The sequence below is a fragment of the Tinamus guttatus genome, unplaced genomic scaffold (assembly GCF_059628265.1).
Source record: "Tinamus guttatus ecotype Peru unplaced genomic scaffold, ASM5962826v1 Tinamus_guttatus_pri_ptg000325l, whole genome shotgun sequence".
In the NCBI taxonomy this organism is placed as follows: domain Eukaryota; kingdom Metazoa; phylum Chordata; class Aves; order Tinamiformes; family Tinamidae; genus Tinamus; species Tinamus guttatus.
This window is the reverse complement of record NW_028288859.1, coordinates 330,437-347,264: the sequence shown is the minus strand read 5'-3', so window position 1 is coordinate 347,264 and position 16,828 is coordinate 330,437. Positions and strand designations below refer to the sequence as shown.

Sequence of the window (16,828 nt, the reverse complement as noted above, 5' to 3'; positions counted from 1 at the left end):
TATTTTTTATCTATTTCTTTCAAGAAGACAACAAACTTTATAGAAAGTGATGTACAAAATACAAGAGATCAAAATAAAAACCACCCTGGTCATATGTTTAACACATACACAAAAGGACGTGACTTTGCATTTATAAAAAAAACAGCTGGATAATATATGATAACACAACTAACTCACTGTACTGATGTGGAGATCTTCACTTTATACTCCAAGAATCCCAGGGTGAGCGCTGTAGATTAGTATCATGATGCAGTATTTGGTAATGCCTAAGGACAGAGCTCGCCCGGACCCACTCGCTTCCCCCTCGGAGAACCACAACTGCAAACTCCGGTCACAGCAGTGAACACTCCTCCCATACAGACTGGTGACAGGCACGTTCACAGCTTTGAAAAGGCTGTGCTAGGAACAGCTGAGGACTGCTGAAGACATTCAAAATAAGCATTATCCAAACTGACAGCTTTAACAGGCTCGGTTGCCATTCCTCCATCACATAGTACCAGTCTTGAACTTATCAGCCATAAAAGGGCTCCTGCTTTCGAGCTTCAGGTTCTGCTTTTCATTCCTTGAATGCATTTGCAGGAGAAAAGGCCTTTCTTTGGCCTCTTCTGCTCTCCCCTTCACAGTGTTGGATACGAGAAGCATTCAGATGAGAATAACACTGTGCTCATATTTTACAGAAGATGATTTATAACCTAGGTAAAGCAGCATTTTAGGTTAATTCAGCATCAGCCAAGTCCTCTAAATTTACAAATAGGAAAAGCTTAAGAAAAGGTGTGCCTACTCATAAGAAAGATAACCCAAAGGGCCCGGCTGGCACGTGTGAACCCTCCTGCTGCCAGTAGCGGCCAGTGTCTGATGTGAAGAAAGTTTCCAAAAATCGTTTCTGTATAACAGCATTTATAAAAATTAACTGATAAACCTTAATAAGGCAAGAACGCAATTTCTGCTTGTGATTCTAGAGAACATTGTAAAAAAGTTACAATGGCAACCACCGATAATTTCTTACTTATGTATGTTTAATATATGCACTGCAACAATTATATTCAAGTCACATTTGTATTTATAACAAATACCACAATATGCAAAGACATTTTTTCTTCCTTAGTGCCATTCTTTGTAACATCACACCACTCTCATCCTATCATGCTCAATAACGCACCATTTAAAGGCTTAATATTACATTCATTTCAATCAGCTGAAATAAAAATATTTGCAGACAGAATTTGTCTGCGAGTAGCAAAGTTAATGCTTTGTTAGCCAATTGGAAAGTAACCGCTTACATGAGGCTGCTTACAAGGCCAAGTATTCCTGGACTGAGTGATTTAAATATAGCTTTCTGAAAAAATTTCTGGTTAACCCATCTGTTGTAAGGATAAATTGAGCATTTCCTTTCACAAAGGAAGCTAGCTATATAATGTTGGATAAATGGTAAAGTGCTTGGAATGTAGACACTAAAAAGCTTCAAGACTCGTAAAAAATAAATTTATCATAAACCATGTTAGATATCGTAGTAGTGAGGGGAAAGAATACTCATTTAAACACAACTAGATGCTTCTATACAAATATATCTTATTTTTAAAGAAAATGGAAGTTGTACTATACAAAGGGAAAACTGACTACTGGGTTAGTTTTAGGCACTTGGGCTGCATAGACTGTACTGGGTGCCTGCCAGGCACTCGCTCGGGGCGTTCTGCAGCTCCCGAGCCTCCCTGAAAACCAGAGCCATGCTGCTTACTACATCCCATTCACATTTCCAGAGCTCTATATCCCACCTCTCCTCACCATTTAAAAACCCACTTAATGCTCAGATCACAGGGGCAGCATACGTGGCAGCTGTTTTGTTAAAACTACTTGCTAACCCAAAACAAACATCTTAAAATACTGAGTTGTTGAAATACATGGTTTTCTGCTCTATTTTTGCCAGTAAGACGGCACTCTGCAGCATCAATCTCAGTTTTTAGGAAGCCATCCCTTTCCTGTGTAATATACTACGGGTGAATTATCTGAAGAGCAAAGCAATAAGAAATCTTCAGTTTTAGCTGAAAGCAGAGACATCTCCACACACACAGGATGAAAACACCAAAGCAATACGAATAAACAAACTCAAACTCAAGGGTCATTGTTAAGACAGTGGTATTTAAACTGTTAGTGAAGGAGTTGAAAATAGCACTGATATCAAGTGAAATTTCCTTTACAAGTCACAGAGTTAAGCAAGAGAGCGACTTGTCCTAAGCGGGAAAGAAAGGGCCGTAAACAAGAACAGCATAAACCAAGAGCTTGTGTGTTCAGAAGTTTCTCTACTCTTCCCCTGGTCTCCCAAGTGCCTAAGTCAAAAAAAATGAATAAAAATCAAGCTGACCAAAGGCAAGGTGTATAGAAAAAAGACCACTCAGCTACAACACGACCCGAGGCTGCAGATTCATAAAATTCTGCCAATGATCATCTCTTCAGTATTTGGAGTAAATACGCTTGTTTTCATGAAACATCTTTAGGCAGAGTTTTTGTAGAAAACTTTTGGAGCAAAATAAGGAGGCAAATACTTTGCTTTTAGTCTGTTTTGAGAGAATCTCTGCACATAACTTCAAGCAAAATCAGAGTCCTGAAAGGTGAGAATGTGGATTGTCACCTCTTTACCAAGGAGGGGACAAAGCATCACCACCCAGATACCACAGACAAAATCCATCATTCTCAGAAACAGCGGAATAGCACTTAAAAGATTAAAAATGATAATAAAAACCCTAAGAGATTTCTTCAGCTGATTCCTGCAGCCCAATCAGGAATACCACAGGCACATGATGCTTCACTCAGAACTGGCTGCACCAAACCCTAGCTATGGAACAGCAAATCTTCCCTCCAATCTCCTCGGTGCTGCAAACCTCAGCACTACAAGCGATACGACACTCGCCCATCCAGGGCTCTAACGTTTTCTGCTCAGCACTGCTATCTTCTAACTGCTTTTTGGATTATGAGCACTACAGGGCCTAAAAAACACTGCTTTAGCAGCAGCCTTCAATGTACACTGCTGCTCCCATTTCCCACTAGGGTCTTGCCACTTGTGAAACAAAAATTAAATAAGACTGTGTTAATTGTAGAGGTCACAGAAAGCCAAATAGTTGAAACACCGAGAGGAAAAAGCAGGTGAGAGTAGGCAGTGAACACCTTATTGCAACACAGCCATACCTGGGGAAAAAAAAAAAAAAAAAAAAAAAACATGACATTTTCATGATATGAACATACCAACTCCTAAAAATTTAATCAAAGAAGCAAGCAGCAAATTCCAGCAGAAAGCAGGTTTCAGAATACTGCTCCATGATTTTTGTTCCATTAACAACTTGTTTGCTTAACACATACGCACAAAACCCTCACGCACTCCGGCAAAATACAGAATTTAAAACTACTACAGTGAAGTATTTTAAAGGGATGGAAGACATAAGACTCGAAACCCAAACACTTATGTTAATAAGCCAATCTGATTTAAGACTATAAAACATACAATTTGGTTTTATATGCAAGTGTGCACAGAGCTTGTTTCTTGTAGATACCATCAGGCAGAGTGAAAAAGTCTTTGCATTAATTTCTTCAAACATACATTTTGCAACACACCAGTTAAACACCAACATCTATGTGCATGCTCGATAAACATATGCATGTACACATTGAAATGTTTTAGCAAAGACAGCAGTTCCCTTAACCCATTAACATAATAGATACCAAAAATCTATTAAGAAGTTGAATGCTTTACCTGCCTTTATTAAATACAGACTTTTAAAATTGTCTTCCCTCTTACCCCTCCACGAATTCACAACATGATCCCCAGAAAAGCAGGCAGGCAGGCGGACCGATGACACTACCACGTAATCAAAGACAAGCTGTCAGTAAGCACTTTAAAGTTCAAACTAAGCTCTTCTTTAAAATGTCTTTTCCGTCCTTATCAAATTCATGAGCTAAGAAAGGGAAGGACATTTTAAACAAAGTTTTATTTCATTTTACGATACTCCTCAAATACATCTCAAGCATAAAAGTCTGCAATTAAGGCTGCATACGCTTCCACAAAACTAGTAATTCAAACCATCCAACTCTCATCCTAACAAAAAGCCAGCAATGTTTAAAATGATAATTTTGAACTTATTCAGTATAGTCACCCATCCCACTAAATAATAAGGTGAGAAAAGATAACCACATAGTGTCCTGGCACTTTTTAATAACTCACCTGGGGATCATGCAAGGAGTTATTTCAAGAAGTATCACCAGGACCTTCTGTGGAACCATCACTTTCCCAGTAGTGTAATCTATGGTGCTCCCTGCCCATCCCAGCTCAATCCACAGCACACTATAAACACACACATTTTGGAATACCAGAGAGAATGTGCTTTTTCCTCTGAAAAAACACTTAGTACAGAGTAGTTTGGTAATATTCCAGTGGGACTTTTAAACATACTTTCATGTCTCTTCTTTGGCTAAGGGGAAAAAAAAAAAAAAAAAAAAAAAGGACATTTTTCCCTTATTGAAAGCTAAAAGAAATTCTACTAGGCTTCAATCATAAATGAGCACATACTGCAGAAAATAAAAAGCAATAGCACAGAACAGAATGAAAAGCACTTTTTAAATTCATCTAATCCAACGACAACTACAATAAAATGTTTTGTTTTAAACTGGCAAATTTTCCACTCTTGCTTGCCAATACGGTAGTATAGTATAGTTTAAAATTCAATCCATATGTCCCAATCCTTTATGGCATCTTCCCTAATGAGACAAAAATCATGGGAGAAACAAGCAATTGTCTTAAGACAGAATTTGCTTTATAAAGTTGTAGTGAGTCAACTGTCTGATGGACATTACAGCTATACAGATAACAAAGGAAAAGAAGTTGTGACATGTTGGAAATGTCAAATATTAGTACTATTGTCAACATACTGATTCAGTTTTACACACTTGTCTGAACAGATTGCAATTAACCTAAAACTGAGGTATAAATATACACAAATATGTACAGTACACATACAGGAAAATATTTTTGCGTTTGTAACATCAGTAACTTTAAAAATACTGAGAAGTTGATATCTATGCCATTGATTTGCTTGCTAATTTACTGGAATAATGAAGCCAACATCTTCAGCTAGAGAGGACTACAATGGAATAATAAAACTCAAAATTAAAAGCTCCTTCCTCTCACTTCGTCTTCACCATGCTCAGCATCAGACTGTTCCCAGTGGCTGTATCTTGAAAAGAAGATTGATCACAGCTCTTACATGCACCCCCAGAGAAGGAAAAAAAAAGGGAAACCAAACCGGAGCCATCAACTGCGTCCGTCTTTTTGCCAAATGGTCTTAATTTATATAAGTGTTTGTATCTATGTAGAAAATGAAGTTGAAATCAGTTCATTATAAATACATCTAACCCATTAATTCTGCCACCGTCAAGGTAATCATGGGTACAGCTTTTTTTTCTTTTAAAGCAACGTCCGTGCAAACAGGTCATTAAAAATCATCTGATCTTAAGTCTTGACATCATCCATTCGAGTCCTTGGCACAGTCTGTCAACAAAGAGAGATAAGTAAATTTAAGGAATACATACGCTCCTCGGGATAATTTTAAAGATCTTATATGAACAACTTATACAAACAAGAACAATAATTAAACTTTTCCCAAGATCTGTTAATTCTGGCTGGAGGAATCATTTCCAAAATCAATTGACTCCTAACACTGCTAGATCTCATTATGTGATCTGTAGGGAGAGCTTCAGGTGCCATTATTTCTCAAGAATGAAGCTATCTCCAGTTATGATCGGGTGATCCAGCAGACCGGGGAATCTCCCTCCAGCAGAAAATCCTTACCCCTCTCCAGTTAGAGCACAGCATGCCTGGATGTGCCATTGGTGATCTTTAATTGAAGTTAGTTTCAGGAACTGAGAGATTTCAGCTACTGTCATACACTCTTTAACGTCTTGCTTGTTAGCAAAGATCAGCAAACCTGCTTTCTTCAAGTCCTAGTGAGAAGGAGAAGGAAAAAAAGAAAAAGATAAAATCCCAAGGGACAGTTAAGCATATTTTTCAACAGAGCTCTAACTAGGCCAAAACCCTGGCTTGGGAGCGTTCGTGAACACTGCCATTCCCATGCTTAGATGGCCACTAACTTGAATATTGAGTTCATATTCTGACTTCGCAATCTGGAAGCTTCAAGGCCCACCCCTATTCATTTTCAAAATAAAACTACTCGCCTCCAACAGCATCTGCTTGTCCCAGTGCCTTGGGCATTTAATCTGGGATGCTCCCCATGGCCAGTTGTGACTCCTTAGGAGTTTTTAAACAGTATATCCACCATAAGCACCCTGTCTGTTGGGGAAGGACCAAAGAGCGCAAGACTGAGCCCAGGTCAGTGACCACTACAGCAGTACAAGGTAACCAAATCGAAGGGACAAGCAGGAGGGCTTATGGACCCATTGAGCTTCTAGAACTGGAGCAACTCCAAGCCATTCATCCATTTCTGGTAAGATCTCAATGCAAGGTGATGATCATGCAAAAAATCAGCAACTTGTAGGTAGTTGCAGGAGCCAAGACAATACTTCCCTGCCCTGACCCACCTCGTCTCTCCAATCAAGCCTGCTGCCTTTCTCACGCTTCAAAAGGCAACTGGTGGAGCCACTTGGTTCTCCAAGGTCCACTGCAGCTGCGTGGCTGTGAGCCAGCCCTCAGAGGTGAAGGACGTTAAAGCAAACTAGGCAATCCTTGGCCCTGGCACTATAAAAAAGGCCACATGCAGGAAGTATCTAACCTCAGAAAATCTTTTGATCCAGCAGACCAAAAGATGCACCACATGCATTATTTTGTTGCCTCCACGAGGAGCAGAGGAACCCCACAGCTCTGCAGGGAGCACAGTACCACACATCTACAGTAACTCCATACCTTGCTCAACAGCCAGGTCTCCCAGGTAACCCTCACCTGGCAGGCCATTCCCACCTTTGTATCCCAAGGAGCCAAGCTGCAGCATTTTGCCGTGTCTGGCTTTTATCAAGAACAGCTCACCACAAGACACAAAGGTCTTCACCAGACCGACCGCAGGACCCGGGTAGTTGGTTGCAGGGCAGTTCTCACCGCGCAGGACACCGCGAACACCGGGAACGCCTTGCCAAGCCCTCCTGCACTTCCTATGTGCAGCTGCAGCGAGGGAGACTCCACCAGGTAGGAAGCACCACGGCTTCCCCAGCAGAGCGGAAGGCAAGCCACAGCAACGACTTCTGTGCACCAGATTTTTTAAAAATCACCACAGTGATTTCAGAATCAAAACATGGGAGTTTTCTGTGAACAATCCCATTGCAAACAGAACTGTCTCTTTATGGATTAAGCAATACTTCAAACATCAGTACTAGCAGAATTCAGAGAATGGCAGTTGTAGGGGCAATATATTTTATCTCAAGCTGTTTGGAACTACACTAGTACGAATACATATTACTGGAAATCAGTCCCTCTTAAAGAAAAAAAGGCTTCCACTTCACTTCTATATAAATGCACTTATATAGAAGCAGTAGGCTTTTTTAGCAATAACAAAATTAATTCCCAGTGGTCCACAAAATAGTTGGAATTCACCTGAGCAATGAAATTTGGCCATAAAAAAGCAGAGTAATTTAACTGGTTAGCAGAAATAAAAGATTTTCAAAGATTTCATGGAAAAAGCTGTTTAAACCATATTCAGCTTTCACTTTCATTTTATGAAAGAGTACCAAAGTTATTTTCAAATGTCACTGCATCCATTAAGTTAGCAGAATGTGTTCAAAACATCCTGACTGAGGAGAACAAGCACAGTTACTCTTAGAGGGACGCTTCTTGGGCACTGAAATAACCTCCCACCACAAAGCAAGGACAATCACCCTGCCTGGAGTTCCAAACTCACCTAATTTAAAGGTAAGCCCATGAACACCATCTGCATTTCATTTTTACATGGTGAAAAAGAACATACAGATTTTGTTTAACACTTTCAACAGGCCAAGCAGTACAGCTTGGAAATCTGACGAATGACAGCAACAGGCTGTATGACAACAACCTGCTGATGCCAATTGTAATTCTCCATCACAACCAAGGAACCCAGACCTTACAGATCTAGGGCTTTTCCTCCCCTGTGCTTTCACAGCCACTTTTACACCAGCTCTCCTGCTCAGGTGGCTGCAGAGCCGTAGCACTAAGACAATGAAGGTCTTTAAACAAAGAAAAACAAGAACAAGACGACACAGCAGGAGCCTTCAGTAGCCCAGCTAACACAAAGCTGTGCAAGATAGCCACAAGAACACAGCACAAGACAGGCTGCCTGCCCTCCATATGCTTACCACATTCCCTGGGAACAGCCTATCTTAAATTGTGTTTACTTTATTGAAATTTATCCACTTATGCGCATCATGTGAAAATGCTAAGTAAAAAGGCTACAGGCTACCAAATTGCAGCAAAGTTTTAATGAGAAGATAAAGCTCAAAGGAAGTGCATGCAGAGCCTCTGCCCTTCCTACAGCCTTCTACTAAAGAATGGCTACAGCTTAAACACAGAGGTAATATTCTGGGATGTAACACCATGTATTTCATGCACACCTGTGTATTCTGACACTTTTAAGTGCCCTTGGTACCATCTTGTAAAAGGATCCAGTTCACGTTAACTTGTTTGTCTTGCAAGTCCCAATATTAGTCAAGCGTATGTAAACTTGTACTTGCAAGTTTATATAAACTTGCGCCTTGTTGAATAAATAAATAAATAAAATCAAGGCTCTAGTCCTGCTGCACTCACCACTTCATTACTAACAATAAGCTCCCCTGAAGGAGTCCAAGGTCATGCAATAGCTGCTCCCTGACTTACACGCTGAAGAAGTGCAGAAGTTACGAATCAGGATCAGAGCTAGCTCGATTTTAGGCCTGACACAGGGCTCAAATTTAAAGAGAGTCTTTACAAGCTTGCAGGTTATACTTTCATTTTGTCATTCCAAAACAATTCACGACTACTACTACTGAACTGTCTCATACAGTTTTAAGAATTTCTCTTTTGCCTTTTTCTTTTCTGCAATTACCACATATATTACTTGACTATTACTGAATAAGCGTGTTTGGCTTTCCAGGAAAATCTGCTCAGTTTTACTCCTACTGCTGCTGCTAGTAAATAGCTATGCATACAAGGAAAGGGCAGAGGGAGATTTGAAGCATATTTGGTGCTATCTTTCAAAAGCCCAAATGCCAACTCTTGTCAGCTGCTGTGACTTTAGTAGAACAGGATTCTTTTTTTCTAATATGTTGTTTGGAATTCAAAAGCATGACTACTTTCAAGCACGCTACATCCCCTGACACAGTGCGTGGCACTAGGGCTTGAACAATTCACTCTCGCCACAAGAACCTCTGTTCTGCAGATACAGGATGACCTAAGGTCTCAGGCATTATCAGGACCAAAACGGGTAGCCCTGTAACCTGTCTTTAACAACACAAGCTGAAGGATCGAAGACACAGAAGTCATTTCTAGGTCCTAACCCCTACTTCTCTGAAGCACTCAGAAGGTGAAAAGCTACTTTTGTAGGAGCTCACTTCAGTAACTCCATATTAATATACGAGTTTATTGGGAGCTTTACAAGAGACAGAGCCTCTGGCAGAGCTCTGATGCAGCCTACACCAGGGAATGCAACCAGTTACATTTGCCTTGGACTTCACTGGGAAGGCTTCCTTGCATTCTGCTCTGTCTTTACTTCCAGCTGGCAGGCCTAAGTCTGAACCTTTGCAAATAACGTCTCAATGCTTCCTTCAGTATGTATGTACAACCAAATCTTATACACAACAAATATATATATATACACACACAAAAAAAATGTATATATCTACTTACCTCATGTGCTAGCATTTTATACAGCTCTTCTTTAGTTACAGAAATTCTCTCTCTGTCTGTGCTGTCCACAACAACTATCACAAACTATAGAAAGTTAGAAGTTATTAGCGAGCATTTCAGAGAATAACATATTCCTTGTCACACATCCTTACACAAAGCAAAATATTAACCCCATCATGATATCTGGATAGTCAACCACAAAAACACAAGCTACATACTTCAAGTGCAGAAACATACATACAGATATAGGCATAGCATCTCATAGTGAAGCACAGGAAAATAAGGTTTAAAATGACCTTTTTTTGGAAAAAAAAAAATCACGGTTCATGTTGACTGAGAAGCTCTGACTTAATTTTAACCAAGTTCTGTACTTGTGCTATAGTGTTCTTGCTAACATCTATTCTCAAAACTCTTGGGGTGCTTACATAAATCGGTCGTGGGATCCTGCAGGGCAGAGCTCCCAGAATTCTGAAGAATTTCTGGGACCTTCTGTCTGTCCTGTGATGGGTTACTCGGGTTTCAGAGTATTTGTGCAGAGATACTGCACTCATGGTCCACAAGAGGGAACCTGTAAACATGGGGATGTGCAACACCAAAACTCACTGAGCATCTGCCCTAAGGCAGCAGAAGATACCAAGGCACAGAACCTCTACAAACAAGATGTTTTTAACTGCAATCCACATTATGCATCTTACACACACAATACACAGTCGTTCTGCACAACATCTTGCTATAAAGGAGACTTAGAAATCAAAATACGAGTATCTGGAATATCTGTGGAAGCTACAGTAATATTCAAGACATAGTTAACACGATCTTCTGGAACTGCGCCTGGGGCAAACCTCAGATATATTATATTTCCCCGACAGAAGAAAATGAATCTTACAAGAAGCATTTTTCTTACCTCAGTGTTTGTATAGTAGGTGTTCCACGAAGACCGGAGAGACTCCTGCCCTCCGATATCCCACATGAGGAAACACGTGTTATTAACCACGATCTCTTCCACGTTGCTGCCTATCGTGGGTGAGGTATGCACCACTTCGTTCATAGCGCTGCGAGAGGAAGAGACCCACTCCGTGAGACACCACCGAGGCAAGCTGCCAAGTTAGCTGCACTACCAGCTGTGTTAGAGCTCCACATTGACCTTTTCCTCTAACAACTCGGGCTCACAGCTATTTGGAGGTAGAAAGCTCACGCAGGGAATCCCACCAAACACATTTTATGCAGCAAATAGATACGAAGTGTATGTGTACATGCATGGAGGGGAAAAAACAATAGGAAGGGAACCGGTGAACAAAATTATATGCCTCAATATGCCCAGCCTGAGAGGGCATTTTTGAACAAAACTATATTAAAATTAAATTACAAAGCCGAGGGAGCATGTGCTTCAAAAGCTATTTAAGCAGTCACTTCTTATTTTTCCAAGCTGATATTGGCATGCAGTGCAGGATGGGAGAGTGCAGTTGTTTTTCTGTAAGAATGCAGTTTAAGCCACAGGATTTCCAAGGTTTCAGAAAAACAACTCATCATCCAACTCCTCCAAACATACTACGTATTTCTCCATTAGCATACTTTCTTCACCACTCAGAAGCCCTTCAGTTGTGCTATTTCCAAACTTTCTTTTCTCTTCCCTTCTATACAGTTCAATTATGCTGCTTTTCAGACATGAATGCAGACAATATGCTGTTTTAGAGAGGCTTGGGGCAACTTTGTCAGAGACAACCAGTTTCACATCAACAACAACAACCAAATGTGTCTTCTGGATACTCCTGAAGTTAAAGTTATTAAACTCTACTCTGCTAGACATACTAAACAGTGTTTTAGAAACACTAAAAGCAGCTTCAAGAAAAAAAAAAAGTCAATCATTTTCAAATAACTGGATTATTTTTTTTTCCAATAACCTTGGTACCGTTATCCTTTTATATGAAAATTTCTGGAGTTTTAGCAGAGCTTTTGGTTACAGTGACAGCAACTTGAGACTTGGAATAGTGCCAGAAAATTACCTGAAGAGGATGCAAAGGACCGAAGCCACGAAGAGATACAAGGACAGTCTAGTATTCTGAAAAGCAATCCTAGCTGCCCAGTGCCTCAAGAGCATACAAGATACCTTCTCACACGATGCATTTTAAGGAAGCAAAGATAAGGGAAAGTAGCATTAGAAGAAAGAACCACAAAGGGAAATAAGAGTAACAGTGATACAGCAAGATGCCCTTGGTGGACTTTATAATTAAAAAAAAATAATAATAATAATAAAAAACAGTTTTCAGCAGAGTTCTTTTGATGTCAGAAAAGGCAAATCATGAAACCCCTTTCCCTGGCTGAACTTGCAATCTTTCACACTCAAACTGTTGGCATCTCTCAGCTTGCAATATGACAGGGTTTTTTTCTCCTTCACTGAAACAAGATAAATGTGAAGCGCGATGGCATTTCTAGTCATCAGAGAGCAAAAACGCACAGCTACCAGGGAGGGACAAGATCTGAATATGAGAAGAGCAGGAAATGAAGCATCTGTAGAGCTGCCAGTGTCTGTTATAAGAATTATTGCTCCAGGATCTGCTGTAAGTGTCCACATCATGAAAGTAGTGGTCAGGACACTAACCAAATTATTCCTGCTTGTTATCTCTGCCCATCTCATACAGAAACAGTTAAACACACTCCTGCTTGCAACATATATCTTCCATGAAGAAACAGTAGAAAATAAGAGAGGGCTTTATGAGATCAGAGTAGGGCTTAAGGAAGAGCCTGCAGGAAGAACTGAGGAACAGAGCTGGGAAAAGGGAACTTGGGAAGACAGAATGGGCAAGTCGCTCAGGGCTAAAAAGCAAGTAAGGAAGAGAAGACAGACAGCCATGAGCTGCATAGAAGTGAAAAGAGAACGCTGAGATTGCAGAAATTGAAGACAAGGAGGATCATGAGACTTTCATAGAGGAAGTGGAAACCCAGGCAGCATTAAAATACACTGAGGATAACCCTCAGCAGCAGCACTTAGTAGTTTTAAAATGTGTTCTTTTCCTATTTATATTTTAATCTCTCCCTCCCAACCTGAACAATGATAGCCACCTTCACTTCTTCCACTCTTTTTGCACAGTGTGCTACAACATAAGTGGCCGGAAAATACTACATGAAGTTTGCATTTGAGAAAAGCAAAGGCAGATCATAATTTGATGAAAAGAACCTATAATTTAAGGTCAAACAAGAATGAGTTCTCTCTGCTACTGAACCAAAATACTTTATACAACCAGACTACTTAACGTGAGAAACTGCAAACCTGTTTCTTTTTTGAACAGACCTTGAGCTGCCTGTCCCAGCCAGATGTTTCTAAGTCTGTAGACAAATGTCTGCTGCTTTATCACAATGCAGTAGAGGACTCAGAGATATGAACTGCGTTCAAGTTTCACATAAATGAGTAGCAAGGTTCACACAGGATAAAATATGAGTCAACACCACTACTAAGGCCAGAAGCTGCACAACAAGGTGACAGCTACCAGGAACCTGGAGCCACTGGTGGTGCAAAATACATCCCGGGCCAAGCAGCACAGGCTGCTCAGCACCATCCTGTGCCCAGCTGCAGCTTTCCATCCTGCACCACAAACGGTATCAGGTAAGTCTTGTATGTAGGACACAAATCACAGGCAGAGGAAAGTCAGGCCTCACTGGTTCTCCAGCTAATGGGACAATTTGTTAATATTTACATGTTGTGGCAAGAAGCAGTTTAACGCTCTTGACCTGTGGCTAATCCTCAATACAATCATATTCTATATAGCTGGCAAACAGTTGACACTAATTGCACTTAGACAATAGCAGCAATGTAATCCGATAAATAAAAGCTCTCAATAAAATCTCATTCATATATACAGGCCAAGTGCAGACCTTTCCACGCTCTGCACACACACGCAGGGATCCATCAGCACCTATACTGTTCAGTCAACTTCAGCATAATGTTCTCCAAGCACAAAAGCAGGGAAAGCAGCTAAAACAAGTCACAGTCATATGCGTGAAATACACATTGAAATACATTAAACATCATCAGAAGTTTATACTTACAATTGATAAAGAATGGTTGTTTTTCCTGCATTATCCAGACCAACAATGATTACTTTGTGCTCTGAAATAAAAACATTACTTGTAAGTCACTAGTTAACATCGCTATGAAAGTAACAGATATGTTATGAAACAAGGTTAATGTTACATTTTTAGACTGGTTTCCTAAGCAAAAGCTGTCATATTTCAGGTGCCCTATCACACCTAAAATTGAGTTCATACCTGAGTAGATAAGTAACTGTCATCATCCCTGTCTGCACATCTACAGGAATAACTTTTACCAGACTGAGTTTTTTTTCCTTCTCTAAACTGCTAGAGCGATTTCCTAACGAAATTATTTCTGGAGCTTCTAAACATTTTTGAAACACCACTCAAACGTAGTAGATGTCATTCCCTAGTCCTGCCTGCAGTTAAGCTACTCCTCCAAACACACGCTCTTGCACACATTACACGTTCATGCCCAAGACCATACTTTCATTATGGCCAGTAACCTCAGAACCTCAATCCAAGTAGTTAAAAAAAAGAAGACTGGAGGAAGAGAAGAGCTGATTTGCACAGTAACTAGGGTGATCCACCTGTCTCCCACAGCATCCTCTACTCCCTGCATCAAGTTGGGACTGGAGGGCTCGTTTGCCCATTAACATTTTACAGCGCTCACTCAAGCTGTTGATAAACCAACAAGTGCTGCACAAAACCCCCCGATGCACACGGGAACAGATTTTGGAGCTTGATGCCAGGAATCAGTTACTGCTGCTCTTTCCCACCTTCACTCCTGCACCTCACAGGACGCAGCGCTCCGATTCCCACAGCCGGTGTTGTCAAGCACGTTTGGATCCACAGTTCCCGGGACGAGCGAGCGCTGCCTGCTCCCGGCTCCATTACACAACTTTTGCTTGCACAAATGCCTTCAATAGGGCTATTCATGCAGGCAAATGCTTTGTGAGAGGGGGTTTTCTCACACACCCCCAGTAGCCCATGAGGGTGACAAAAAGCCTTTATACCCAAGCTGGAGACCACCAGAGATCAATTCCTGCCCTAGCAAAGCAACTCGCATCGTTTTAGTACTGAGGAAAGACGGAAGGGGAGAGGGCTCAGACAAGTGGGGTCTCTTTGTATGCAATTTTACCAATATCATGTGTTTTTGCATGGCACCGTCAGCTACAAACTCAAGTGTAAAATAAAACTTCCCACAAGTGCATAGTATTGCAAAAGCACCTTCTACCCTGAACCCCTCATAATGAGGCAGTTTTCTTTCAGGCTGCATCTCAGAGGCTACAAAATCAGCTGGACCAGGAGGCCCAAAGCGGGGCTGGACGCTGTGAGACAAAACACGTACCAGCTTCATCCCCAAGCACCGGCCGCTGCTCACGACGGACAACGAGCAGAGAGAGTCGGCAAACTCTGACCGGGATGGGAGGTACCAGGGCTTAGGTGCAATTTTTTTTGGTGGGTGGGTTTTGAGGTTTAGGCTTTAATTTTTTTTTTCCCCTTTTTAACGGGGAGTCGAGCGGGTCCCTACCACCGCGCAGCCAGAAGCGCCGCTTCTCCCACAGGCGGCAGCGGCGCCGCCGGCCGTTGGGGCCGACCGTTGCGGGGGGGCGAGCGGGTAACGCGCGCGATGCCCAGAGCGGCGCCGAGGCGGCCCCCGCGCTCCCGCGCCCTCACCCTGGTGGTTGAACAGCCTCCAGATCCTGGTGAAGAGGATCCCCATCCTCGGCCGCCGGCTCCGCGCGCTGCTCCGCACCTGCTCCCGCGCCTGCTGGCTCAGGGCCCGGCCCGGCGCCCGGCCTGCCGGCGCTGAGGCGGGCTGGGGCCGCGCCGCCGGGCCTGCTCGCGCTGCGCACTGCGGCCCGGGCGCCCCCCGCGCACAGACATCGCCGCTCCGCACCGCTCCGCGCCCGCCGGCCTCGCGCCGCCTCTCCCCGCCGGGCCCGGCCGCGGAGACGGGAGGGAAGCAGCGCGCGCCGCCCTGCAGAGCCCGCCGGCCACCGTACGGCGCGGGGGCGGGCGCGGGCGCGCAGCCGGCCCCGCCCCCGCGTCACGTGTCCCCGTGACGCGAGGGGCGGCCGTTGGGGCGGCCGTTGGGGCGGCCGTTGGCGCCCGCCCCGCCCCGCCCCGCCGTGAGGTGAGCGCGAGGCGGCAGCTCCGGCGCGCGCCCGGGCGGGTTTTTTGAAACACTCGGAGCCCTCTACGGCCCCAGGCAGCGTTTCCGATCGCGCTCTCTAGGGCTGTGCCCTGAGGAGCGGGGATCAGGTGCGGGGGAGCGCCCCAAAACGCGAGATTTATTGGCAGCGCAAAGGGCAGGGCCAGCCCTGCCCGGTGACAGCGCCGGTCACCTTTTCTCCTTGGCACGGGCTAGCGAGGGGAGTGCGCTGCCGCACGCGGCCTTTGCGGCGTGAGAGCTCGCCCCTCGGAGAACATTTTCTCACAGAGCTTTGGGGAGATTCCGTAGCTTTTAGCTGTCGGCATCTGCGTTTAAACCGTGCTGGTCTGCATGGTAAACAAGGAGCAGACCTGCGCTGCTCTGGGAAAGCTGAACCTGCCGCTTCCCGGCAGAGTGACGTGGCATCACCATGCTGTTCAGATTGAGTTCCTTTAATTTTCAGATTTTGGTCAGATGCCACTTCAACCAAGGATGGAGACGTACTTTATCCCTGTTTATTTGGGACAGAGTGCTCTGGATAGCCTTCTTTTTATGATTTATGGTATTATGCAGTATATATATATAAGAAAAAAATGACACTTAAATGATGTGTTATTGGCCTTGATACCTCATTCCTTACTGCCCTCTCACCTGCACGATGGCCTGTTTTTTGCCTATCCACACACACTTATCTCCTGATCTGTTTTTGACCTGTTCCTTCGTGGCTTGGTGCAGCTCCTTGCTGAGTTCCTCCTCTACCTTGCTTTCTGGGATTCTTTCTTCTTTCCACCTGATGTCTCACT

The 16,828-nt window shown here is 43.1% G+C and overlaps 1 protein-coding gene across 1 annotated transcript; it reads right to left on the bottom strand.

The window, feature by feature from the left end:
• Nucleotides 1-4,694: 4,694 nt before the first annotated feature.
• On the bottom strand, nt 4,695-15,709 carry ARL5A (ARF like GTPase 5A). Its single transcript, XM_088529147.1, has 6 exons — nt 15,548-15,709; nt 13,886-13,946; nt 10,746-10,893; nt 9,842-9,925; nt 5,834-5,985; nt 4,695-5,533 (listed from the first exon to the last, which is right to left on the bottom strand). Exons 1-6 carry the CDS (start codon nt 15,591-15,593, stop codon nt 5,485-5,487), a joined length of 540 nt encoding a protein of 179 aa, XP_088385273.1. The 5' UTR covers nt 15,594-15,709; the 3' UTR covers nt 4,695-5,484.
• Between the last annotated feature and the right edge of the window lie 1,119 nt (nt 15,710-16,828).